At 38.7% G+C, this 26,329-nt stretch overlaps 1 protein-coding gene and 1 pseudogene across 12 annotated transcripts in view; both read left to right on the forward strand.

Annotated features, from left to right (window-relative positions):
- The window catches only part of LTBP1 (latent transforming growth factor beta binding protein 1), a 432,506-nt gene that overhangs the window by 288,593 nt on the left and 117,584 nt on the right, over positions 1-26,329 (forward strand). For 4 of the 12 annotated variants that reach the window (XM_066266871.1, XM_066266869.1, XM_066266874.1 and 1 more), the window contains 6 exons: positions 2,481-2,648; positions 5,499-5,726; positions 7,885-7,907; positions 12,390-12,489; positions 12,965-13,063; positions 25,698-25,823. In XM_066266871.1, the coding sequence (XP_066122968.1) occupies positions 2,481-2,648; positions 5,499-5,726; positions 7,885-7,907; positions 12,390-12,489; positions 12,965-13,063; positions 25,698-25,823 (744 nt within the window). The remainder of the gene's footprint in view (positions 1-2,480; positions 2,649-5,498; positions 5,727-7,884; positions 7,908-12,389; positions 12,490-12,964; positions 13,064-25,697; positions 25,824-26,329) is intronic. The other 8 variants (XM_066266870.1, XM_066266876.1, XM_066266878.1 and 5 more) reach the window with 4 other exon arrangements.
- On the forward strand, positions 13,703-14,769 carry LOC136330290 (replication factor C subunit 3 pseudogene; annotated as a pseudogene).

The raw sequence follows: 26,329 nt of genomic DNA on the forward strand, positions 1-26,329 counted from the left end.
ACCACTGTTTCACTGTACCTACTCATATGAGGCTATCAATCCCTTTTGTTATGGCTCCTTAGTGTTCTGTCTAATACCCATTTCCACAGATTTTTAGAAATCTTCTGGTAATACTGATTTTTTTAAGTGTAGCATAAAGTCTTATGACTCAGTGGAATATATATTCATGTACCATATTTTAAATAATAATATACTAATAACTTAAGCTTTATATTTAGCCTTTCATTTGTGTTTGAGATACTCCACAACAGAAACACCAGTCTTGTATAGTGTGGTATGTTGTTCCTGGGGTTATATGCTGTGTTGACTAGAATGTGAGTAAATGGAATTGCCATGCAAGTAATTTGAACTAATAAAAGAATAATGGCTAATTTAAATATTAAAATAGGATCAGTGTTTTTAAAAGCATACCCTGTTAGAAATCTGAGGCATAAGTCAATTTGGTCCACGTGTTATAGATCAAAGAAAATTTGAATAATATAGCATCAGTAAAATGTAGGTGTATAAACTAGAACTTTTCAGTGGCTTCCTTTTTCTTCCATTTTTGAAGAAGCAGATTTTTTATTAATTGCTTATTCTTTTGTGCACTTGGGGTGAGGCAATATATTTAAAACATGGTCTGAAACTCTCAGACTCACCAAAAATTTACTTGTTGATAACTCTTTAAACCAATGAGTCTCTTATGCCCTGAAAGACCCCCACTTGAAGTGCTTTGGAAGCTGTCATAGAATAAAGAAAGCATCAGTACACTAGGTATCGCAGCATTCACAGAGGATGTTTTGGTTAGGAAATGATGGGAAGGCGAAGGTCTATAAGACATCTTTTAGCATAAGATGTTTAGGAAGAATTAACTTGCTAGATTTCTACCTTTATTCTCCAGATAACAAATGCCACAAATTTTACTCCGTGTGTGTGTGTGTGTGTGTGTGTGTGTGTGTGTGCGCGCACGCGCGCGCAGAGAGATTTTAGGAAACTGTCAAGGCAAATATCTAAGGGTAAGCTGTCAGGCTGGAGACCCCGGGAAGAGCTGATGTTTGCAACTTGAGTCTGAAGGCTGTCTGTCTACTAGCAAAATTCTCTCTTTCTGAGGGAGATCAGTTTCTTTTCTCATAAGGCCTTCAGCTGTTTGGTAGAGGCATCCACATTCTGAAGAGTAATCTGCTTTACTCAAAGTCTGCTGGTTAAATGTGAATCTCATGTGAAAAAATTTCTTTATAGCAACAACTAGACCTGTCTTTGACCAAATATTTGGGTACCATGGCCTACCCAACTTAAAATTAACATGCCTCTTAGACTGTGTTGCTGGCAGGTGGTAGACTTCTCATGTGAACACAGGTCTCTCTGGCTCTAAAACCCTTGATCTTTTCACTGTGCTATATAGCACCTCAGTTTGATCAGATTGTTTCAATTTAGCATCTAGCTGAGCTGTCAGTCCTTTTGAAAGAATGAAAACTTAGATCTGATCAGGAAGGAAGGAGAGGATGTTTTGGTAGCATCAGGTACTAGAGGAAATGGCAGATTTGGAAAATTGCATCATTTGGACACTGATACAATAGAGAAGAGCTTTGACTGATGGGGGAAGGGACAGACAGGAGACATCAAACTTGACCTATTCAGCAGTTTTGACTTGGCCTGGAGCTGGCTCTGTAGAACACACTCCATCCACACTTATATTAGAAAATGAACTTCTGGAAGGTGGGGCTGTATATTATCCTCATATTTGCCCTTTCTATTCAGTAGAGTGTTTAGCTTGTTAGATTCATGAAGTCTACTAAACTGAGAGGAGAAGAACCATCAGGATTAGGGTTTAGGTACCAGATGAATGTAGACTGGTAAGCTTTTCCAGTGTTTTTCTGTGGGGTTGAGTGCATCTCCTGTTCCTTCTCTGATATGCTGCCTGCCTGGGCCCGGGGCCATGCATGGCATTGCAGGTCAGAAGCGTTACCTGCCTGCCTTCACTGTGCACTGGCCTAGGCTGAACCCTGATGGGCCCTGCAAGCTCTCACTGTCTTAAAAGCAAAAACAGCACTGGCAGCTGGCTTGCAGCATCAACTGTGTTCAGTTTGTGATTTTCCATACTGCTGGTTGCTTACCGAATTCTTCCCTAGACTTACCTCCATTATGGCTAACTACAAGGAAACCAACAAGGTATAGTGATGCCAATAATAGATGACTAGGTTGATTAGAGCAGGTAGATTTTGAGTGGAATTGTTTCTTTTCACTTCTGCCCACAGACCTGATTTAATGCTTTATTTGAAATGGAAGAAGGGGCTGGACAGGGTCCGTTTGGTGCCCTGACTCTAAAACTCGTTTGGTAAACTGACTCTAAATGAAGAAAGGTTCTGTCTTAAATCTAGGTAGCTCTATTCTGAAGTATGGTTTCTAACCCAGACTTGATGGTTATTTTTATTGTTACGTGAAAAGTCGATCTGGTTTCTGTTGTTTCCTGGGTGACGTCGGGCCTTATCTCTCTGCTTCAGCGGAATCCCCTGTGATCTCTGAAGAGAAGGGGCCCTGTTACCGCCTTGTCAGTTCCGGAAGGCAGTGTATGCACCCCCTGTCTGTTCACCTCACCAAGCAGCTCTGCTGTTGTAGCGTGGGCAAGGCCTGGGGCCCGCACTGTGAGAAATGTCCCCTTCCGGGCACAGGTAAGACATGCCCAGCGGCACACTCACATTCATTCCCGGCCACACAAGTATACGGGACATCTTTGGCAGCTAGAGTTATTATTTTTTTTTTTTGTCACTTCTGTGAGCATAGAAGAGTGAATCGGTGGAAAAAATTGCATGCAAAGCGATCTTCCCATTTCTGTGTGACATGAGGCTTCCTTTTGAATGTTAAGAAAAGCCACTGCAGTTTATCCTCAGTTCTTGGACTCCAAGGCTGCTGTTTAAAAGTGTAGTGAGATCAGAGGGCTCTGCTGAGCCATGGCTTTCCTACTGATTGGCCGCTCACCACTTGCACAGTAAATAGACCTGTGTAGGTTGCCTCATTCATTCATTTATTGATCATGTGCTTGTCAGGTTCTGTTATGAACATTGTGCTTAATTTCTCCAATTGGAAATGGGCCCCGCCAAAGCACCCCTATGAACATTCGGGTGGGAGCCGGATATTTACAAGTTGATTAGTCTTTATTCTTCAGTTTGGTACGTAATTGCCTAATGTTTTGTAAGAGTAATATAAGTACCTTAATTTAACCAAGGCGTCACCAGCTTCTCATACAGGGTCAAGTAGAGGTAAACAGAAGAGATAGAAACACCCTGTAAATACTGGGCACCATAATATTAGCAGAGAAGGCATGACCTCATTTTCACTGATGTGGGGATAGGCATAAAAAGTTTACTCAATTGCATATTTGAGAGGATGCTTCCCACCTAGGAGAGTGGGTAAATTCTCATAGGGCCATTGAAATCTTAAAGCTATAACTTGCACCATAGCAGATAGGAATAAAAGTAAATTTAGGCCCTGGCCGGTTGGCTCAGTGGTAGAGCGTCGGCCTGGCGTGCAGAGGTCCCGGGTTCGATTCCCGGCCAGGGCACACAGGGGAAGCGCCCATCTGCTTCTCCATCCCTCCCCCTCTCTTTCCTCTCTGTCTCTCTCTTCCCTCCCGCAGCGAGGCTCCATTGGAGCAAAGATGGCCCGGGCGCTGGGGATGGCTCCTTGGCCTCTGCCCCAGGCGCTAGAGTGGCTCTGGTCGCAACAGAGCGACACCCCGGAGGGGCAGAGCGTCGCCCCCTGGTGGGCAGAGCGTCGCCCCCTGGTGGGCGTGCCGGGTGGATCCCGGTCAGGCGCATGCGGGAGTCTGTCTGACTGTCTCTCCCCGTTTCCAGCTTCAGAAAAATACAAAAAAAAAAAAAAGTAAATTTAAATATTATGATCCGCTTTTTTGGTGGGTAGGATCAGGAAGAACTGGTAAGGCAGAGGTTAGTGTAATGCCAGTGGTATTTTGATAGACTAGGTAATTTCTGACATCTCCAAAAGGTCCTATTTTCCTTTTATAGGATCTGACCCACTCACTCATTATTAAAAAGTAATACTCAAAAGATGTTATCTTTATTAATTCATAGACCCATTTCTTTTTAAGTTCAACTGTGGCAGCTTTGTAACCTTTACATGAAATATAAATCAACATGGTGGCATAATGCAGGGAGACTCCTCCATGAAATACAATAGCTACATTTGAAAATAATTGTAAAGAAAATTTTTACTCCTAACCAATTTTTGGTTATATGGGTCCACCATTTATTAGGTAATCCTTATTAAAACAATGTTTTAGCATGCTTTAAGATGTATTTTAGCATTTCCTTTTCGTTGAGGACTAATTTTAGGCCCAGAACATTCAGTAGAAGAAGATCTTTTGTTAAGTGGATGTAAGAAATGACTTACTTTCAATTTTGAAAGTGGAAAGAAAAAGAAGTAAGCTTCTTGGTATCTGCACTTGGTAACTTGCCTCCAACACCACCACCACAAGGATTGGGTGGGTTTTTCCTCCTTGGGCCCCGTACCGTCTTGCCCCTTTCGTCTTTCCCTTTCACTTGTTCCTGGGGATTATGCGATGGGGGTAAGCAGATCACATGTGCCCGGTCTGCTTTATTTTTAATTGTACAAAAACCCTCTGCCGGGGAGGAAGATAGCAGTTCCAGGGCACAGAATATTTCCGGTCCTCTGGATAATTTAGCCATGTGCTCACGGTCAGGCTTTGCCCGCTTAGCATCCCTTCCCTTGAATATAAGTACATCCTAATGTGGCGGGTCTTTTGTTAACTTGAATCCTATCCATCATCTCTTCAGCATGTTGTAATTCACTGGGTTTCTTCTCCCTGTCCCGAGACTCCCTTTCCAAGAACATTTCCCCTTTCAATCCTTCTCAACCAACCTGCCCATATCAGCACATACACTCCATTCTGGCTGAGTCCTTTGGGTTCTTCAACTGGAAACAAATTCTGAAGATTTCAACACTTCATTTCCCTGAAGAGTGCTATTTTTTTTAAAAAAAATTATTTTCTTGCTCATTATCTAACTTAGATGTTATTGAGGGTTTTTTTAACAATTAATAAAATTAAACTATAGCAGATGGAAAAATAGCCTGATTTTTGCTAATATTACACACGTGACTCCAAAAGGATATATATTATATAGTGTCTTTTATACATCTAACATATTAACATATATTTGTATTGAATATATACTATTTCCTAGTCCATAACTGATACACATAATATAATATATAAACTATATGTTCTTATATATGCTATATATAATCTGTATAGAATAAGGAATTAACAGATGGAGAAATGTTTAGTAAAAGAAAGGGTTGAGTTTTTTTCTGTAAATATGCAAGTTTAAAAGAAATTCAAGCATTTTGCATCTGTTTTTGAAGATTTTAAATGTAACTATATTAGTGATGATTTATTAAGAGATACTCATCATGATATTTTCCTCTGTATAAGTTTGCACTTTTAGATTTTTAAAAGGAATATTTTCCCATCCCAAATCTAGCTGCTTTTAAGGAAATCTGTCCTGGTGGAATGGGTTATACGGTTTCTGGCGTTCATAGACGCAGGCCAATCCATCACCATATAGGTAAAGGACCTGTATATGTCAAGCCAAAGAACACTCAACCTGTTGCTAAAAGTACTCATCCTCCACCTCTCCCAGCCAAGGAAGAGCCGGTGGAAGCCCTGACTATCTCCCGGGAACATGGGCCAGGAGTGGCGGAGCCAGAAGGTGAGAGAGGAAATGGATCATGGACCTAGCCGTCTGTCTTGTATGCCCTTGCTTTGGTTTCTCTGTTCATACCCTTCTAGAACAGGGGTTTCCAGCCTTGCCACTATTGACATTTTGGGACAGATAATTCTTTGAGGTGGAGCTGCTCTGTATGTTAGGATGTTTAGCAATAGTCCTGACCTCTAACCTCTAGATGCTAGTAGCACCTTCTCCCTTCCAGTTGTTGCAACCCAAAGGTGTCCAAACATTTCCAAAAGTCCCCTGGGAGGCAGCATTACCCCTGAGGACCACTGCTGTAGAGTAACATGTACCTAGTAGGTAACAGTACTCCATGGTAACCTGAGGATATAGTCTTGTGTTTGGGTCCCCTTTTTCTTGGGATTTAGTCTTGGAGTGTCATTTAGATCCTTCAAGGAATAGCCCAAATTTATTTCTGTGTCTAGAGGACAATTTACTAAATATCTATTTACTTTAAAAAGTCGAATCAGCTTAAAATTATAGCTTTAACTAAGCTTCCATGAAATAAAGTCCCAACAGGCAGTCAGAGTTAATGGGAGGCAAAGTGGAGGAAGACAGGGTCACTTGGAAGGATCTTGGACATCACTTAGTGGAGCCCTCTGATTTACGGTTTGAGAAACCTGAGACCTAGAGAGGGGACCTGACTTGCCCGATGTCATGCATAGGTTACGTGAGGGGAACAAAAAGCATGTTTTTTCAAGGAAGTGGTTTAGGCCTTACACCCCAGAGGGAGTCTAGAGACAGTGGACTTTGTCTCTCTGGCGTTCAGAAAGAGGATTATCTCTGCCTCAGTTTCTTTATATAAGATAGCAGCATATCTAAAACTTTCAATATCTCTGTTACTACAAAAATTCTCACCCCAGTAGAAGGAATAAAAGCCTTCGGTTTGTCTGGAATATCAATAAAGCTCATGTTGGCTTTTCATGCTTGAGTCTGAGATCAGAATTCAGGGTGCCCACTGAGGAATTTTGTAAGGAGAGAAGGTGCCCCAGGTTAGTGAAAAGTTAAGGACTTGGTGAGACCTCTTCCTGGCAGAAGTGCCTTTTTTTCAGAGCTCTGAACCATTGTGTGTTCCAGCCTAGTTTATTATACTTTTTCACTTACTGTACTTCTTTTTTGGTTAGGCAGAGCAGATAGGACCACACCTAGCGTTGACATTGTTGATCAATTTGCTCCTATACACTTGAGATGTCATGGCCAGATGTTTGCAACTGCTTATTCTATGTGTAAGCAAAAGAAAATTGGCTCTAGTCCAGATTCTGCCTCAGGACTTTCTTAATGATGGATTAGGCAGGATAGAATGTTAGTTGACTTTTTCCAATCACAAGAATATTGCAGCAGTAGTAGCAATCTGGTACCTGATTGCTTTTAGGAGTTAATGCATCCACCAAACCTGTATGTGAATGTTTATGGAGACATTGACTCATGAGAAAAATTTCAGGGAATGTTCACCTAAGGCTTTAGGGCTGATTAATGAAAAGCAAGGCTTTCAAAATATAAAGGCATAATAACCACTTCCATCCTATAATAATGTTTATGATTGTATAACATGGAATTTTTTCACTATATTGATGCTAATCTCTCATTGGATTATATTGGTTTGTGATTAAAAAAATAATATTATTAGCACACATTCTTGAAAATACAGGGCTTCATTAAGGATTAGTATGCATCAAGAATGCAACTCTCATTCTTATGTTTCATTGAAATAGTGGCATTCTTTTTCAACAGTGATATCAGAAATCTTTTCAAATATTATATATTATGTTAAGAATAAGTATATGACCAATTAAAGAAAAATGTTTATTTTCTAAGATTTGGGAAATTCCCCAAAATTGAGATTAGGCATAAAATAATGTATCAATAAGTATGGCCTCCTTTAACTTTTTCATTTAATGAGAGATATAGAAAGAATTATAGATCCTGTGATTGAGGAATGACATGGCACTGATAGTTTTTCCCTGTCAGTCATGGGTAAAATTTTCCAAAATAGTAGTGACCATAATTCTGCATTTGACTTAGTTTGATTCTTAATCCTTTTGGAGAGATACTGGACTTGTACTGCATTTTAAAAATTACAATGTTATATAGTAGATTGTTTTAAATTATACTAATGTATTCTTTTCTTTTCTGGTTTTAGTGGCAACTGCACCCCCTGAGAAGGTAATTTATTCCTTGTTTGCAAGTTATGTTTTTTCTTTAACTTTACAATGATTTTCTTTTGGAATATGTGTGAATTTTTTAAAGCTTAAATACAGTAACATGTCTGTTCATCATTTGGTTGAAAGAAATGCATCATTCATGCATTCAAGAAACATTTGGTGAGCCCCCGCTATAAGAACGGCAGTATTCTGAATACTGGAAAACAATAGAGAAAAATTATCAGACAAAACTTCTTGTTCTCATGGGACTTAAATTCCAGGGAGAAGAAAGTGATGGGACTAATGGGAATCGGGGGCTTAAACACAATTCAAAGGGCCAACATATGGCCTGGTGGAAAGAAAAGTTCTGACGTATTTATGTAATTGTGTATTCTTATGGTATATGTATACTGAACGATGTACTTCTTAATTCACTTAAAATTTAACATGCATGTTTCAATTTGTTAGAGGAAGAATAGAGCTTACCCTTGAAAATTACAATCAATACTAGAATATTGCTTAGGTATTTTAGAGAAATTTTTATTAACCTATTAGTTTTTGGCATAAAATGGGACTGTGAATTGTGAAATTTATTAGCAGAAAACATAGAAATTTTCTGGAACTAAGTTCTATTTATGGAATATTGTTCCTTGTCTGAATCTTGCTTTGGTTCTTTACTAACATGAAAATAAGGTAATTATTAAATGTTTATACATTTATGTGTCATTTATTCAGTTGAGAAGAATGCAGTAAGTATTCAAATTTAGGTCTGGCAAATACATATATAAATTATTATAGTTTTAAAAATATTTATCTTATGAATAAGGGATAGAATAACATAAGTGTCATACATGTGAGAGAATCCAGAAATCAAAAAGTATCATTTTAGAGGGATAACACCCAACGAGGAGGAATGTTAGTTTAACCCTAAAAGAAGTACAACAGATGTGCATATTTTACATGAACATTTGCAGCTCTTGGTAACCATCTCTGAAGTGCAGTGACCTAGGATAGTTTGCAATTTTGTTGATTTTTGAATTTAGTTCTGGTTGGAATGTGGGAGGTATTATTCAGCATGTGAGTGGGCTGGCCAGCTTCCCACAGCCTCATCTTATCTCTCTTTTCTTCCTCTCTGTTTATGGTTAAGTTTATGCTACCTTTCTTTTTTTTTTTTTTTTGCATTTTTCTGAAGCTGGAAACAGGGAGAGACAGTCAGACAGACTCCCGCATGCGCCCGACCGGGATCCACCCGGCACGCCCACCAGGGGCGACGCTCTGTCCACCAGGGGGCGATGCTCTGCCCATCCTGGGCGTCGCCATGTTGCGACCCTCCTGGGTGTCGCCATGTTGCGACCAGAGCCACTCTAGCGCCTGGGGCAAAGGCCACAGAGCCATCCCCAGCGCCCGGGCCATCTTTGCTCCAATGGAGCCTTGGCTGCGGGAGGGGAAGAGAGAGACAGAGAGGAAGGCGCGGCGGAGGGGTGGAGAAGCAAATGGGCGCTTCTCCTATGTGCCCTGGCCGGGAATCGAACCCGGGTCCTCCGCACGCTAGGCCGATGCTCTACCGCTAAGCCAACCGGCCAGGGCCTATGCTACCTTTCTTTAGGAATCTGACAGAGGGCCTGACTTTTTCTTGGGCACTCTTACTGTAGATTATTTGGAGAGGCGGCAGTGGGAGAAATACAACCAAAATCTTTGTGATCTTCATTCCTTAAGGCCTCATGATACTAAAGATTGGTGAAGAGAGAGGGCAAGGTGGTCCAGGGGTGGGAAGTTATATGTGCAAAGGTTTGGCCAGGACAGTTATAAGAGGTCAGTGAGGGGAGTATGAGCTACTCGGTTAGAAAAGAAATTTTGGAAGGCTTGGGATCCCAAACTGCAGTTGTCATTTATGGATAAATACTCTGCTCGTCAACTGTACCGTAATGTCAGGTGGAGACGTGGTAATTGATGAGGGAGTCTGCTGCCCCATGCTGATGGGGAAAATTCAGTTCGTAGACTGCAGGAGTGGATTAATGGTCTTCTCCTTACTGACATTGACCTTGGGCTGTAGGGATTAGGGTGCAATCTTGACTGATAGAGGTCATCTTCAATCGGTAATAGCTAGTCTGTGTTCCTGCCTGACTGGTGTTAGCACAGTGTATACAGCATTGACCTGGAATGCGGAGGTCCCCGGTTCAAAACACGGAGGTTGCCAGCTTGAGCGTGGGGTCAAAACATAATTCCAAGGTCACTGTCTTGATCCCAAAGATTGAACAACTAAAGTGAAACAACTGCAAGTTAATGATTCTCATCTCTCTTTTCCCTCTCTTTTTCCTTTCCTGTTTTTCTGTTTCAAATCAATAAAATAATTTTTTTTTTTTAAGAAGGAGACTCTGGCTCGGTAATTTGTTGGTTAGAGCATTGTCCCAAAGCTCAGAGGTTGCCGGTGTGATCCCCAATCAGGGTACTTCTTCTCCCTTCATCTCCTGCTAAAATCAGTCAATTAAAAAAAATTAACAGAATAAAAGAAGGGGAAATGAATATATGCTTAGTATTTTTAGAAGATAAATCACAGCTGGATTAGCTGACATAGGGAGAGAGAGGAAGCTATAAGGCCAATTAAATTACCAGGATAAACTGAGGATGAGAGAGTGAGTCCAGACCTGGGGTAGTGGAGGCTATGGGTATGGAAAAGGCTAAATAGTAGAACAAGCTATAGTGCCCTTGGGCAGGGCTTGAGATGAGAAATGAAGGAGGGAGGACAAAAAAATGACTTTTCCCTGGATGGATTATGATTGTGGCATTGACAGAAATGAAATTGAAATGGGTTACTGGATGGTTCTGGAAGGAGTGGATGGATTTAAGGTATTTGTGGAATATCTAAATCGAGTTACCCTGTAAGGACACATGCCTACCAAATTGGATCTTTGATGAGGTACTCAGGCAGGATATGTGTTTTATAAAAAGTAGGAAAAGTGGTGATTCAGACTAAAGATGATGAAAAGGAAGAGGAGGCCAGGGGAGTAAGCTTTCTGGAGGATGAGAGTAATTAAAGCAGGGGAGGGAGTGTGTGATAATTATCTCACGACTGTACTGTATACCTGAAACTAATATAAAATAATACTGTCAGCTCTAATTAAAAAATAAAATGAAGAAAGGGACAGAACATGAGGAGTCATGAAAGAGGAGAATAAATGATCAAAGTAGTAGGAGAATCAGGAGTGAGTGATGTTAGAAAAGCAAAATAAAGACAATTTCAAGAGAAGATTCAGGTCTCTATATGTTCTTTTAAAACCCTCTAAAAGCCCTGGCCGCTTGGCTCAGTGGTAGAGCGTTGGCCTGGCATGCAGGAGTCCCGGGTTTGATTCCTGGCCAGGGCACACAGGAGAAGCACCCATCTGCTTCTCCACCCCTTCCCCTCTCCTTCCTCTCTGTCTCTCTTTTCCACTCCCTCAGCCCAGGCTCCATTGGAGCAAGGTTGGCCCGGGTGCTGAGGATGGCTCTATGGCCTCTGCCTCAGGTGCTAGAATGGCTCTGGTCACAACAGAGCAACACCCCAGATGGGCAGAGCATCACCCCCTGGTGGGCATGCCGGGTGGATCCCGGTCAGGCGCATGTGGGAGTCTGTCTGACTGCCTCCCCATTTCCAACTTCAGAAAAATACAAAAAACAAACAAACCAAAAAAACCCCTCTAAATAAAAAGAGTATATAATTATAGAAAGAGAGAGAGAGTAAGGTAACAGTGACCAAGGAACTTGATGATGAATGCTTTTTTTTTTTTACTTGATAAATGCTTTTAGTGAAGTGATGCTATGAATACCCTGTCCCCACACAGATGTGGGCGAGGTCACAGATTCCTAACAAGCCTGATTGTTCAGTCTACATGAATCCTGAGGAGCTGTACCTGGAAGCTGAATCATGTGTCTCTTTCTTTGCTTGTAGTCAAGGGGACAGGAGTGGGGGACAGCACACAGGAAGTCTGGGGTACTCCTCCAAGTCCCTAATTTTCTGTTTCTTTTCTGGACTGTGAGAGCTGGAGGTGCACAGTTATTAAGGGCAGCCATAATGACTAACCAACATAAAATAATTTAATACTGTGTACTTTGTTACAACACATCTGCTAAATCCATTGTCTAATTGGAGGCAGAGCCGCATGTGAATGTGGTGACTGTTTAGTTCTCCTTAGGGATTACTTTTGGTCCAGACTGAGTGTGGGCTCCTCAGCCATGACATTTGTTTAAAATGTCTGAAGGGACCTTTTGCTCTGGGCTCTCGGGAAATTGGAGAGGGTGTGCATGGATTCGCACTACAGAGGAAACTCAAGGGCTTGCCAGTGTAGTGGCACAGCAATAGTTCTTTTTTTTTTTAAATCACGCAGTTACACAGATTTTTGTCTAATGTTCTGTGATATTTGTTGCCTTTCTAAGAATAGCATTAATTAAATAAAAATAGTTCTGAGTGGAAACCAAAAATAATTCCCACTTTCAATTCTCTTTTTGTCTTTTTAATACAATCATGCAGGAAATATCTTCATTGGATCAAGAGAAAACGAAACTTGAGCCTGGTCAACCCCAGCTCTCTCCAGGTGTTTCAACTATTCATCTGCATCCACAATTTCCAGGTAGCCTTTGTTCACCTGTGCTGTTTGAAAGAGCATTCCCGATGACAGAGGAAGACAAAAATATTTATGTGTTTGATTTTAGGGTTTAATAAATCATAGGAGTTATATACTTAAGTATGTCAGTGCACTCACATAATGTTAATGTTATGATGGTATCGTAATATAATGGCAAAAGAAAAGTTTTTCACAACTTCCTGTGGTCAGGAATGATTATATTATTAGAACATTATTGAGGGTCATCATTTGATGAAGGGTCATTTTCCTTGGGTTCTGAATTATTTCTAGATATTCTTACTAAATGTTGAGACCTAGGTCACAGTTTGATACTATGAGCTTAAGGAACCTATAACAGTTCTTACTACCCAGGAACTATTGTGGCATGTTGTTAGACTAAATGACACTTGCACTTGGAAATGCTATCTCAATGCATCTAACGGGCTATAATTTCCTTTTGACCCCCTCCTTCCTGGTATAGTAGTGATAGAAAAAACATCACCTCCTGTGCCTGTGGAAGTAGCTCCTGACGCCTCTACATCCAGTGCCAGCCAAGTGATTGCACCTACTCAAGTGACAGGTGAGTGCAGTAGCTGTTATACTTCATAGCCTGTGGAGGAGACATGGGTGTGAACTTTACTTTAAATATAGTATCAAAATTGTGTCACATATGTAAGAGTGCTTATGGCAGGATTAGTTGTAATAGCAAGATTTGGAAAGAACCTATATATTTTTTAAAAGGAGAAACAGGTTTAAATAACTTATGGTACATATGCAGTAGACTATCACATAGCTATGAAAGTAATATTTTAAAAGAATATTTAATGTCACAAGGAGATGCTTATGGCATGATATTAAGAAATACAGAACACAGTGTGATTCTGATTTTATTTTTTAAAGTATTTACCAACAGAAAAAGAAACAGAAAGCACATCAGTGTGTTGAACTATCACCAGTTAATAGGGTCATGGATGATCTTTTTGTCCTTCAATATATTTTTTTATCTATTTTTAAACATCATTATAATAAATATTATTTTAATTATTAGTGACAAATTATAAGCACGTCTCATAATTTGAAACAAATCAGCAGCCTAAAAGTTAGTACCCTTAATGTACATAGAGCTCTTATAAATCAGCAATAAAAATAGCAATGGAAAAATAAGGGGGTGCAGGGCACCTGTGGAACTTTCAGGCATCGGGCTGGAACTCCAGCTGACATGAACCTCTGTTTGGACGAGCATTGCCCCTGCGCAAGGGGATGACTGGACTGTCACAGGAGCAGGCAGCCCAGCGCACAACCTGAGGCAATGTGGTGACTCTCCTCATTTGTTAGTATATGGACCATCAGGTGTTGATAAAAAGACAAGAATTATATGTGTTCTATGTGAACTTTATGTTGTTGAAGTGGAATAAAATTGACCCTTGAACATCAGACCATCACAACTCCACCCAAAAAGAAAATTAAAATTAGCATTATTGCAAGCAGTTTCCACCGTGGAGTTAATCCCAGTGATGCTAGAAATAGTGGTCAGGTAGTAGTAACTCAGGAGATATTGAAAAACAGTGGCACAATCACAGCAACTTGAGACAAACTCTCAGAGAGACTTTATAGTGGTTTTATTGACAGAGGTTGACAAAGGCACCGATGTTCCACATGCCTTGCATAGAACCATGGGAAAGTACATGTGCACCTGCAGATTGATCTTGTGTTGCAATTCTACATGTAAAGTGAAACAACCTATTGGTAGCAGGTGCCTGGCAGTTCGCCTGCCTGCTCCCAGCATTTGCCGTGTGTTACCTACTGTGTGCAGGAAGGAAGGTCTGAATCTTCCTTCACAGCTGACTCATAGACTTGGAGAGAAGTCCTGCAGAAACCTCAGAACAGCCCTGCTTATGGCTGAAGCCTGCAGAGTGCAACCCAGATCCTTTTACTACAGATCGGGGAAGTCCCGGAAAGGGACTGGGAGGTGTATCTGGGGAAGATGGCCAGTTTCATGGTCAGTCAGCAGACTCCACAAGGGCTACCTGAAGTTTGTGGAAGACTCCATGAGCTTTCAGCTCATTATATTCCTCTTGAAACAATAATGAAGGGCATGTCTCAGAGCTTTTATGTATTGAATAATTGCGATGGACCGCTGATAGGAGAGGTTGTCCAGATGGCAGCTATGAACATCGTCGACAGCTCGGTAGTACAGCCATTTATCACTTGGATGCTTTGGTGGCCAAATTTATGACACGGTATAAGACGTTCACGGAGGATGGACTAGAAGGCATGAGGTTCTGACATCTCTCAGTAATTCTTCCTAATATTTCTCAGTGGCAGCATTTATGTTCAGTTTATGTAGATAGAAAGAACTGTAGGTTAAATAAACTAACTTAAAAAAGAAAAATGAGGAGATAATATAATCAGATAATGCATAAAGAAAAACAATACCAAAAAACATATATCAGAAAATTTTAACTTTACTAATAATCAAAGAAATGCAAATTAAACTAATTCTTTATTCTTATCAAATTAGTACTTAATTCTCATAGCATGAAATTGAGGCTCTCACGTCGCTGGAAGGAATGTAAATGGGTTCGGCTTTTCTGAAAAGCACAAGCTGGCATGTGTACCAAGAACTTAAAAAATCTGCAGAAATTTTGACTCAGTAATAAATATTAAGTATCTAGTATAAGTAAATAATGTCCCCCAACACACTGATAATGGTTTATAGAAATGGGTACTGTGTTACAACAGCACTATGTGTAATAGAGAACAAAATAGAAATAACCTAAACATTTACTATAGGGAAATAGGTAATTATGTTACATTTACACATTGGAACATAGTGTTGCCATCAAATACAGTATTTTTGAAGAACTTTTAAAATTTAGCAGAAAATGGTCACGTAGTATTGTTAAATGCAAAATCAAGTATATAAAAAATGAAGGCTATTGACTGTTGTATCAGGTATATGAAAAAGACTTATGTTGAGAAAATGCTAGAAAAAATATACCAGCTATTAGAAATGATTATTTTTCTGTAGTATGATCCAAAAGGTTTGGGATATTGTAGATTTTTTTTTCCATTTCCACATAATTTACAGTGGGCAAATATTAGTTTTATCATCAGAACAAAGGCCAGTCAGATGAATTATATCAACCTCAGGATGAAACTGGCATTGTGTTACAAGAGAGGCCAATAAAGGAGTCTGCAGCCTCCTTAAAAATACTTCCTTCCTCAGAAACATTTTATACACACACACACACACACACACACACACACACACACACCATTTTTCAGATAGAAATATGCCTGATCAGTATGCTAATTAGCTGAATTGTGGTGATTACAGTATACATATATCAAAACATCAAACTGTATACCTTAAATTATATACAATTATGTTAAACACAAGTATACAATTGTGTACATATATGCAATTATACATAATTATCCAATTATTTAAAATATATACAATTTCTTTGTGTTTAAAAAAAAGCAAAAACTTTTAGCTGTTTTTTCAAAAATGTGGATATATGTTCTTGTAGATATTTGACTTGAGCGAGCAGACTGAAGAGTATTTCTTAAAGCACTTGTGTCCCAAGGTGAAGAGTGCAGTCACATCATGGACTTAGCAGTCCATTCTCCCCTCGTTCAGGGCTACCCTGCTACCCTCAGCGCCCACCTGCACTCAGAGCCATGGCCTTTCCCACACTTATTCACGGCAGCTCCTCTTTGATTTTGCTATTAATAGTGAGTAAAGTGATATAAAAATGTTAGCTTTTGTAAATATTCTTAGAGTGGTACAATGACATGATAGATGTCATTTATAGATGATCGTTGGCTAAAATAGTTACTGTCCATTCTGAAGTCATTTATGTGCCTACCCGCTTTATTAAACACATCTAAAAGATACTCCGACCGCTATGCCCTGAGATGCACTCAAATGTGTAATACATATACTGTCTTGGTCATCAGGGATCTTCTCATTGTTAACCTCAGTGTAGAAAAGAAAAATTGCAGTGTGACAATGCAATTCACTAGTGTTTTCCTATGTAATGTATTTCTATTTTCCAATGTCAAAATATTCTTAATTTGTGCTTTTTTAACAATGACTGACTTCAGTGGATAGGACCTCTTGCAAACTAGCTTTGTAGAGGTTCAGTTTGGCTAGATAAATGTAATTTCCTCATTTCAGCGCAGCTGTGTGAGGACTAACAAATTGAAGTTACTTAACTTCAACTGAACTGCAGAGCTAATAAGAAAATGGAAGTAGCTGTGCTATATGAAGATGTTAAAAGAGCTTAATTTGAGTTTGGCAGAAAGACAGGGCTAACATCTGCTATCACATGTTTGCAGCACAAATATTTCTTTCTAGGAAACAAGTTAACATTGAAATTTAATTTTCATGAAGCATTTGTAGGTGCTCTCCTTCCAAGTAAAATAATCTGAAACCATCTCTGGGGGAAACATATAAATAGTCTTTGAATTAAAATGGGTTTGCAGCTTTGGAGCTCCACTATAATCAGTAGTCAAGAGTAGAATAAGAAGACTGTTTTGTCTCAAATATAATTTAAATCAAAATATAGGTGTTCCCATTGGTTTGATATGAGAGCCAAACATATAGGTTGAGAGAGTGTTGTGATCAGTACTCTTAGGAATGTTATGCAATGATTCTTTTCCCCTAAAACACAAAAGAGGTTAATGTTGTCCCTCCTACTTTCTCCGATAAGTTGAAGAAAGGGATTGAATAATGAGTCTAAAACAAAATCAGCTCCACATTGCCTAGTGATGATATCTTTATGATAGTGAGATTAGGAAACTTCTCAGATTTTGTCAGACACCCTTTGACAAGTAATCATTATAAAGTGAGCCACATATTTGCAGGAAATAAATGTGATATTTTCCACTCTTAACAGTTGAGTTGGTGGCTTGCAACATTATTGGCATGCTTTTTACAAATAAATTATACATTTCAGCATATAAATTCTTGATTTAGTATATTGTCTGAACAGCTCAAGGATAGGTTGGAAAATGAAACTTATTTCTCTGGCAAATATTTGCAAAGTGGAAACATCTGTTTCAATTGTTGTGGGACAATTTATGCTCATTGTGGGGCAGTTAGGAAGCCAGGGCATTTTGTAAACCTTTCCATAAGGTAATCTTTGACGCTTCTTCCTGTTCTTCCCAAATTTTCTCCATGGACCTTGCAGACCAGCAGAAATTATTCTTTGACTTCATGACTGCCTTTGCGGAAACCTTTGTAATTATCATTGCCCAAACATTATAAAGCTATTTGCTCATCAGATCTTTTCTAAAACTTATAATTAACCCCTTTAGAGAAACATTTGTCCAACTAGTGCAATTGAAGCAGTAATCCAAACAACTGCCAACAAACAAAAGCCCTGGGCCGGATAGCTTCACCAAATAATTTTACCAAACATTCAAAGAAGAACTAACACTGTCCTTCTCAATCTATTCCAAAAATTTCAAAAAGAGGAAAGACTCCTAAGCTCATTTACAAGGCGAGCATTATCCTCATTCCAAGACCAAATAAAGAAACTACAAAGAAAACAAAATTATAGACCAGTATCCCTGATAAACATAGATGCTAAAATCCTCAACAAAATAGTAGCAAACTGGACTCATCAATACATTTAAAAGATCATACTCAAAATTGAGTGGGATTTATTCCAGGGATGCAAGGTTGATACAATATCTGCAAATCAATAAACATGATAAACCTCATAAACAAAATGAAGGATAAAAATCACATGATCATATCAATAGATGCAGAAAAAGCATTTGATAAAACCCAGCACCCATGTATGAGAAAAAAATAAACTCTCAGCAAAGTCAGAAGAGAAGGAACATACCTCAACACAATGAATGCCTTATGTGACAAACCCACAGCCAACATCATACTCAATGGGCAAAAATGAAAAGTATTTCTTTTAAGATCAGGAACAAGACAGGAATGTCTGATTTCACTACTCTTATTCAGCATAGTACTGGAAGTCCTAGCCACAGCAATCAGACAAGAAGAAATAAAGGCATCCAAGTTACAAAGGAAGAAGTAAAACTGTCATTATTTATATATAGAGAACCCTAAAGATTCCACCAAAAAACTATTAAATTGATAAATGAATTTAGTAAAGTGGGAGGGTACAAAAAAAAATGTCCAGGAGTCAGTTGCATTTTATACATCAATAATGAACTATCAGAAAAGGAAACTAAAAAAACAGTTCTACATACAGGTGCATCAAAAAATAGCCTGCCCTGTGATGGCGCAGTGGATAAAGCGTTGACCTGGAAATGCTGAGGTTGCCGGTTCAAAACCCTGGGCTTGCCTGGTCAAGGCACATATGGGAGTTGTAGCTTCCTGCTCCTCCCCCCTTCTCTCTGTCTCTCTTTCTCTCTCTCTCTCTCAATCTCTCTCTCTCCTCTAAAATGAATAAATAAATAAATAAATAAATAAATAATAAATAAATAAACAAAATATCTAGGAATCAATTTATCCAAGGATGTAAAAGATCTGTACTTAAAAAACTATAAGACACTAAAGAAAGAAATGAAAGAAAGTACAAATAAGTGGAAGCATATACTGCGTTCATAGATAGCAAGAGTTAACATCATTGAAATGTGCATACTTCCCAAAGCACTCTATAGATTCAGTGCAATTTCTATCAAAATAACAATAGTGTATTTCACAGAACTAAAACAAAGATTCCAAAAATGTATGTATATGGAACCATAAAAGACCCCAAATAGCCACAGCAATCTTGAGAAAGAACAAAGTTGGAGAGATCACAATACCTGACATCCAACTAAACTATAAGGTCATAGCAATCAAAACAGCATGGTACTGGCATAAAATGGAAATATAGATTAATGTAACAGAATAGAAAGCCCAGTAATAAACCCATGCCATTATGGTCAATTAACATTTGATAAAAGAGACAAGAACATACAATGGAGTAAAGATAGCCTATTCAGTAAATAGTGTTGGGAAATTAAACAGATATGTGCAAAAAAGATGAAACTGGACCGCCTTCTTACAAAAATAAACTCAAAATGAATTAAAGACTTAAATGTTAGACTCACAACTGCAAAAATCCTAGAAGAGAACATAGGCAATAGAATCTTGAACATTTCTTGTAGCAATATTTTTTTCTGATATATCTCCTCAGGCAAGGAAAACATGAAAAAATAAACAAATGGGACTGAATCAAACTAAAGAGTTTTTTCACAGTAAAGAAAACCATCAACAAAATGAAAAGCCAACCCACTGAATGCGAGAACATATTTGCCAGTGATACATCTGAAAAAGGGTTAATATCCAAAATTTATAAAGCACTCATAAAACTCAAAAACAAAAAACAAAAACCAAGCAAATTAAATGGGCAAAGGACCTTAATAGACACTTCTCCGAAGAGGACATACAGATGGTCAATAGACATGAAAAGATACTCAACATCACTAATCATCAGAAATAAATGCAAATGAAAACCACAATGAGATATCACCTCACATCTGTCAGAATGGCTTTCATTTATACATCAACAAACAAGTGTTGGCAAGGATGTGGAGAAAAGGGAACCCTCATGAACTATTGCTGAGAACGCAGATTGGTCCAGCTACTGTGGAGAGCAGTATGGAGTTACCTCAAAAGATTAAAAATGGAACTGCCTTATGACTTGGTGATTCCACTTCTGGGAATATATTAAAAGAAACCAAAACAGTAATTTGAAACAATATATGCACCCCCGTGTTTATTGCAATGTTATTTACAGTAGCTAAGATTTGGAAACAGCCCAAGTGTCCATCAGTAGATGAATGAATAAAAAAGCAGTATTACATTTGCACAGTGGAATACTCCTCCGCCATAAAAAAGAAGGAAATCTTACCTTTTGTGATGGTATGGATGGACCTGGAAAGCATTATGCTAAGGGATACAAGCCAGTTAGAGAGAGACAAATACCATATGATTTCACTTAGATAAGGAATCTAATGAACAAAATAAACTAACAAGCAAAATAGAAGCCGACTCATAGATACGGAGAACAGACTGACAGCTGTGGGGGGAGAGCGTAGGAGGACTGGGGAAAAAAGGTGAAGGGATTAAGCAAAAAGAAAGGAAGGAGGGAGGGAGGGAGAGGGAAGGAGGGAGGGAGAGGGAGAGAGAAAGAGAGAGAGAGAGAGAGAGAGAGAGAGAGAGAGAAAACCTTATAGACACAGACATCAGCATGGTGATTACCAGGTGAGGGGGATGGGGGGAAGGAGAAGAGGGGTTAGCGTGGGATAAATGGTGATGGGAGGAAAATTGACTTGAGATGGTGAAAACACATGCAATATACAAATAATGTATTATAGAAGTATATACCTCTGAAATCTATTTAATTTTATTAACCAATGTCATCTCAATAAATTTACTTTAAAAAGAGACATTACAAATATCATTACAGCCTCACTAAACTGTGTATGCTGATGGAAAATGAATTCGTTTTTATGTACATTCATCACACTTTATTATTTCCAGGCTCTATTTATTATTTATTTTGAGTAATTACATGGTTAGGAAAAAAACCCTAAAGGCTCATTTTTATGTTTTGCCAAAAGTGTTTTTTTTTTTTCATTTATAAATAGAAATATGACAGAGATACCAAACTCTTAAATCCACCATTGGTCTTGTTGCTGAGATGAATAGAGTGTTTGGTTTTCATTGGCATTTCATTTTGGCTCTTTTTCCAAATCCTAAATGGACTCTAGTGAAAAAACAAAACAAAACAGAATAAGGTCCTCGACCTAGTGAAGGTGAACTTGTTTTAGGGGCACCTGTAGTAGGAAAGGGCAGGGTGGTCCTGAGAACCCTGGGGGGATGTGATGGGGTTTATGAAGGACACATAGAGGAGTCTGGGGGAGCAGTCCTTTGATCTCTTTGGAAACCAAAATGCTGAAGATACGACATCCCTATTTTCTGGAATTCCACAGAGGCCAGTAATTCGTGATTCCTGTGTGAGACTTTGCCATATTTCCAGGGCTTACTTCGATACAGTCTAATCCAAGAAACGTATGTTTTCACATAAACTGATCCATTCTCTGGGAACAGTCTCACACACCTATGTGTGAATGATCTCTTCAAACAATAGAAAGCATAATGTCTTTTCTTTTTTTTTATTTTTTTTTTATTTTATTATTATTATTTTTTTCATTTTTCTGAAGCTGGAAACAGGGAGAGACAGTCAGACAGACTCCTGCATGCGCCCGACCAGGATCCACCCGGCACGCCCACCATGGGGCGACGCTCTGCCCACCAGGGGGCGATGCTCTGCCCATCCTGGGCGTCGCCATGTTGCGACCAGAGCCACTCTAGCGCCTGAGGCAGAGACCACAGAGCCATCCCCAGCGCCCGGGCCATCTTTGCTCCAATGCAGCCTTGGCTGCGGGAGGGGGAGAGAGAGACAGAGAGGAAGGCGCAACGGAGGGGTGGAGAAGCAAATGGGCGCTTCTCCTGTGTGCCCTGGCCGGGAATCGAACCCGGGTCCTCCGCACGCTAGGCCGACGCTTTACCGCTGAGCCAACCGGCCAGGGCCATAATGTCTTTTTCCCTTAAAAAAAAAATAACATGGAAAAAGCAGAAAGCTTTTCTTGTTCTTCCAGACAGTACCCCTAGGACTCACCTCTCCATGTAATAATCCATGGTGGAGAATGAAAATTTAATAGAAGAGGAGGGAAAGTGTGGGAAGAGGCAGTAGGAGACATGGTTTTTAAAATTTTAGATAAGGAGTACTAGTAATTTATTTTTACCATAAGAATGGTGATGATGAACTTCTGATGACTGGTGAAGAGAAAGCAGCAGAGATATTTTGAAGGTGTTACGACTCTTTCTACAGAGAAGCAGCAGAGATGTTTTGAAGGTGTTACGACTCTTTCTACAGAGAAAGCTACCACAATATAGATTAGATGGTTAGAAGTGTGCTTTTCACACAATTTTATGTAACCTGATTTATTGATGTCGCCCCATTAAAAAAATAAAATTATAATTAAAAAAAAAAAAAAGAATTCCTATAAACAGAGAACTTTTACCTGAGGGTCTAGGAATATAACCTGAAGATCACCTTTCACCTTCAGATTTTTGTGACACATCGACATGACGATTTTTAAGGGGAGATTATAAAGTTTCTGATAAAAAATTATACATACTCTTTGTAAAAATTTTGAATGGGACAAACAGTGTAGAAATCACACATATTTTGGTAAATGTCCCTTAGTCCTTCAATGTATCTCTTAGTACCCTCTAGTGGTGTCCGAGGAGCATTTCCTTACATAGGGTAGTGTCCTGCCAACGGGGATCAACATTTTCAGTCTGCAGCTTGATATGCTTGTTAATCTACAAGGTAATCAGCTAAAGATCCTCTAACATGCCTCATAAGTATGATTTCAACCTTTCAGCTTCTCTTTGAGATACTAGATTGGAAGGAGAGGCCATGAATATTCATTTCATTTCCTAAGACTAAGGAGTTACAATTCTTAAGAATTTTTTTATGTCTTGGAGCTGACTTATGAAACTTTTAAATATGGCCAACTGGGGCATAAGAATATATCTCATTCGGATTAAGCATCACATATTTTCGAAGACTTTTGTTTACACATGTAAAAATTCCATTCTGATATGCCTTGAAAAGTGACAAATATTTGGTAATCAACAAATTAGTATGTGTGGTTGATGGGGCAGTGAGTACTGATCAAGCATTTCATGCAAACCCCAGCCTTTTGCTTTGTTACTGAATTTGGTTTTTTTCTTCTTTGTAATTATGATCAATATGTCATTTCTGTCTTAAGAAAATGGCAGTGAAGAGTATAAAGAAAAAGATCAGTAATTACAAAGAAAACCAAGAAGTGTAAATAGCAATTTTCAAAGAAAGCTACCACAATATGGATTAGATGGTTAGAAGTGCGCTTTTCACACAATTCTACTAAAGAATTCCTATAAACAGAGAAGAGAACTTTTACCTGAGGGTCTAGGAATATAATCTGAAGATCACCTTTCACCTTCAGATTTTTGTGACACATAGACATGATGATTTTTAAGGGGAGATTATAAAGTTTCTGATAAAAAATTATACATACTCTTTGTAGAAATTTTGAAAAATACAGAGAACTATAAAGAAAAAACTATAATTCCCCTAATCGCTGGATTTATTTCCCTACAATCTTCCTTTTAGTGTATTTGGTAATTAATTTATATGATATCTAAATTACAGTTTATACCCAACTATATTTTGTAACAAGTGAACATTTTCCAATCCTGTTATTGATTATATAATGATCTATGCTATATATGTATCAAAATTCATTTCTGTTAAATTACCCATCACTAAAGTTTAAGTAACAATGTTAATCACCCACGTATTTTAGCTTTTTGAATTATTTTATTTTTTATGTAATGTTATACTATACTGAGTGTAAACAAATCTGTTCTTCTGAACTGATTAGCATAAATTGGCTCACTAAAGATATCACTAATTTAGAAATGTGTGGTTTTCTCAGACCTCCAAGTGATTTTTGTATAAAATACTACAGCTCTGTATTCATATGCTTTCTTTTCAAGTCAAGCAAGTTTTCAAGTGATTGCATCTTGTGTCTTAAAGTCACAGTACAGTGAACACCACTTGATGAACTGTGAAGAAATGTGGTTTGGGTTTTGAGAGCAACCTCAAGCCCATTTGGGTCATTTCCACAATGAGCCTTTGCTAAGGCACTGTTTGCTATATCTTTCTTCTGCAGAATGGATAGTGGGTTATTGGTGACAGTAGCACAGTTGTTGTTCTTCTCATTCAAATTACAAACCCCTCTAACAAAGCTGTGCTTTAACCTGTCATGCTCAAGGTCCCTGTCTCCTTACGCTGGGCCATTTGGGCTCTTCTGTGAAAGCATGTGTTTTAAGCATTGTTTACTATGTGATGATAGTGAGCTAATTGCTATTGTTGTAAATGTGCTGTTTTGTTGTTGTTGTATATTCTTATATGACTTCCATAGTAACAACAGTAATAAAGATGATAATGGCTAAGTTTTATTGAGCACAGATAATGTGCCAGGCATTGGTCTACATGCATTAAGTTACCCCCTTTGACCTTGGCATTCTGAAGTTGGTACTTTGATTATTCCCATTTTATACGTGCAGGAAAGTGAAGCATAGAATCTTTGATTATCCTGCCCCTGTGTGACAGAGTTAGGAAGGGACAGCAAAATTGGTACCCATACCATCTCCAAGATTGGACTTCTGACCACTGCCCTACCCCTGCTATATATTCTTCCTCTCCTTACAAAGGGTTATCAAAAGCAGACTATTTTAGAGAAGTAAATCATCTCAGTAGGCCACCCCTGAGTCCTCAGGTCCCTTTGGTAATTAGGCCCCTTTTTCTGGCCCTCACCCACCAAGGACTCCTATATCCAGTCTCTGTCACAGCATCTGTCTACCAGTGGAGTAAGGACCCACTGCTCACTGCTCAGGCTCTGCGGAAGAAGCGAGTCTCAGCAGGAATCAGTAGAAGAGTATGGGAGGAATTTAGCAGAGAAGATTTGAAAGAAGATTCCATTTTATCAGTATAAATATAAATAAATAAATATAAATAAAATTGGTAAAATTCTATTTTAACAATATGCTCATGTTGGAATTGGCAAATTAAGAGTAAAGTCACACCCGGAACTTTTGCTTTGATTAGAAGTGGTACATCTTTCTTGAGAACTACAGAGAAATTTTGGAGGAGGTTGAACAAAGTTGGTGGAACTTGAATTTAGCCTGCTAGCGAATGCCAAGTTGCCCTGCATTTCTTATCAGGATAAATCACATGCTGATTCAAAGTCCATCATTTAAGATGAATTTGGGTGGATAGATATTCTTTGATAGGCCGTCCTAGAAGTTAGGAAGAATTAATTGATTATCTTAAAACTTACAACATGGCTTCTTTCTGAGTTTCTACCCACTTTGTTCCATCTTAGACGTTGTTTTGTTAGGGATTATTGATGACCTTAGGTGGGCCCTAATGGATCACTTATAAAGTAACCAAATGAACTTATACTTGATATCAGAGGTGGTCACCTTTTGTCTTTTATTTCATACCTGGCGATAAGCTAATCAGGAAATAGAAAGTGAGGGTTTACAAATAGCAATGAAATCTTTATGTTTATATCTGTTTTTTCCCCACATTTATTTATTTTTAAAGAAATCAATGAATGCACTGTGAACCCTGACATCTGTGGAGCAGGACACTGCATTAACCTGCCGGTGAGGTTTACCTGTATCTGCTACGAGGGCTACAAGTTCAGTGAGCAACAGAGGAAATGTACTGGTAAGTGATTCTTTGATTGACGAAATGACTAAATATCAAATATTTGCACAGTAAGAACTCTTTTCTATAGTTATCCTGGGCAGATGTTCCTGTGCTTAATATTGAAAAGCTTTTATTCCTGGGCTAAGGATGCTCAGAAAGAGGTTTGCTAAATGCATGGAAAGCTCTTACCTCTTGGTTCAATACTGCCTGCCTTGCCAAGTGTAATGCAATTACAGAGAGGTGAAGTGATTTCCAAAAGTGTTTCAGGTAAAGTACCTAAAATAAAGAGTTCCAAAAATAGCCAGCTACAAACGTATATTTAGCAGAATCAAATTAATATTGATAAATCCTGCAATGAAGAATTGTATTCTCTAAGTGCATAAAATCTCATTTCTAACAGAGATTTCTAAATTGAAAATCAGTTAATGCTGACACAAAGTTATTGATGGGTGTTCTTTGGAAAATGTTTCTCAGGAAGAGCTGTGATGGTGTCAAATAAATCATTTTAATATGTTAACATTAAA

This window comes from Saccopteryx bilineata, chromosome 3, assembly GCF_036850765.1.
Source record: "Saccopteryx bilineata isolate mSacBil1 chromosome 3, mSacBil1_pri_phased_curated, whole genome shotgun sequence".
Taxonomy (NCBI): Eukaryota; Metazoa; Chordata; class Mammalia; order Chiroptera; family Emballonuridae; genus Saccopteryx; species Saccopteryx bilineata.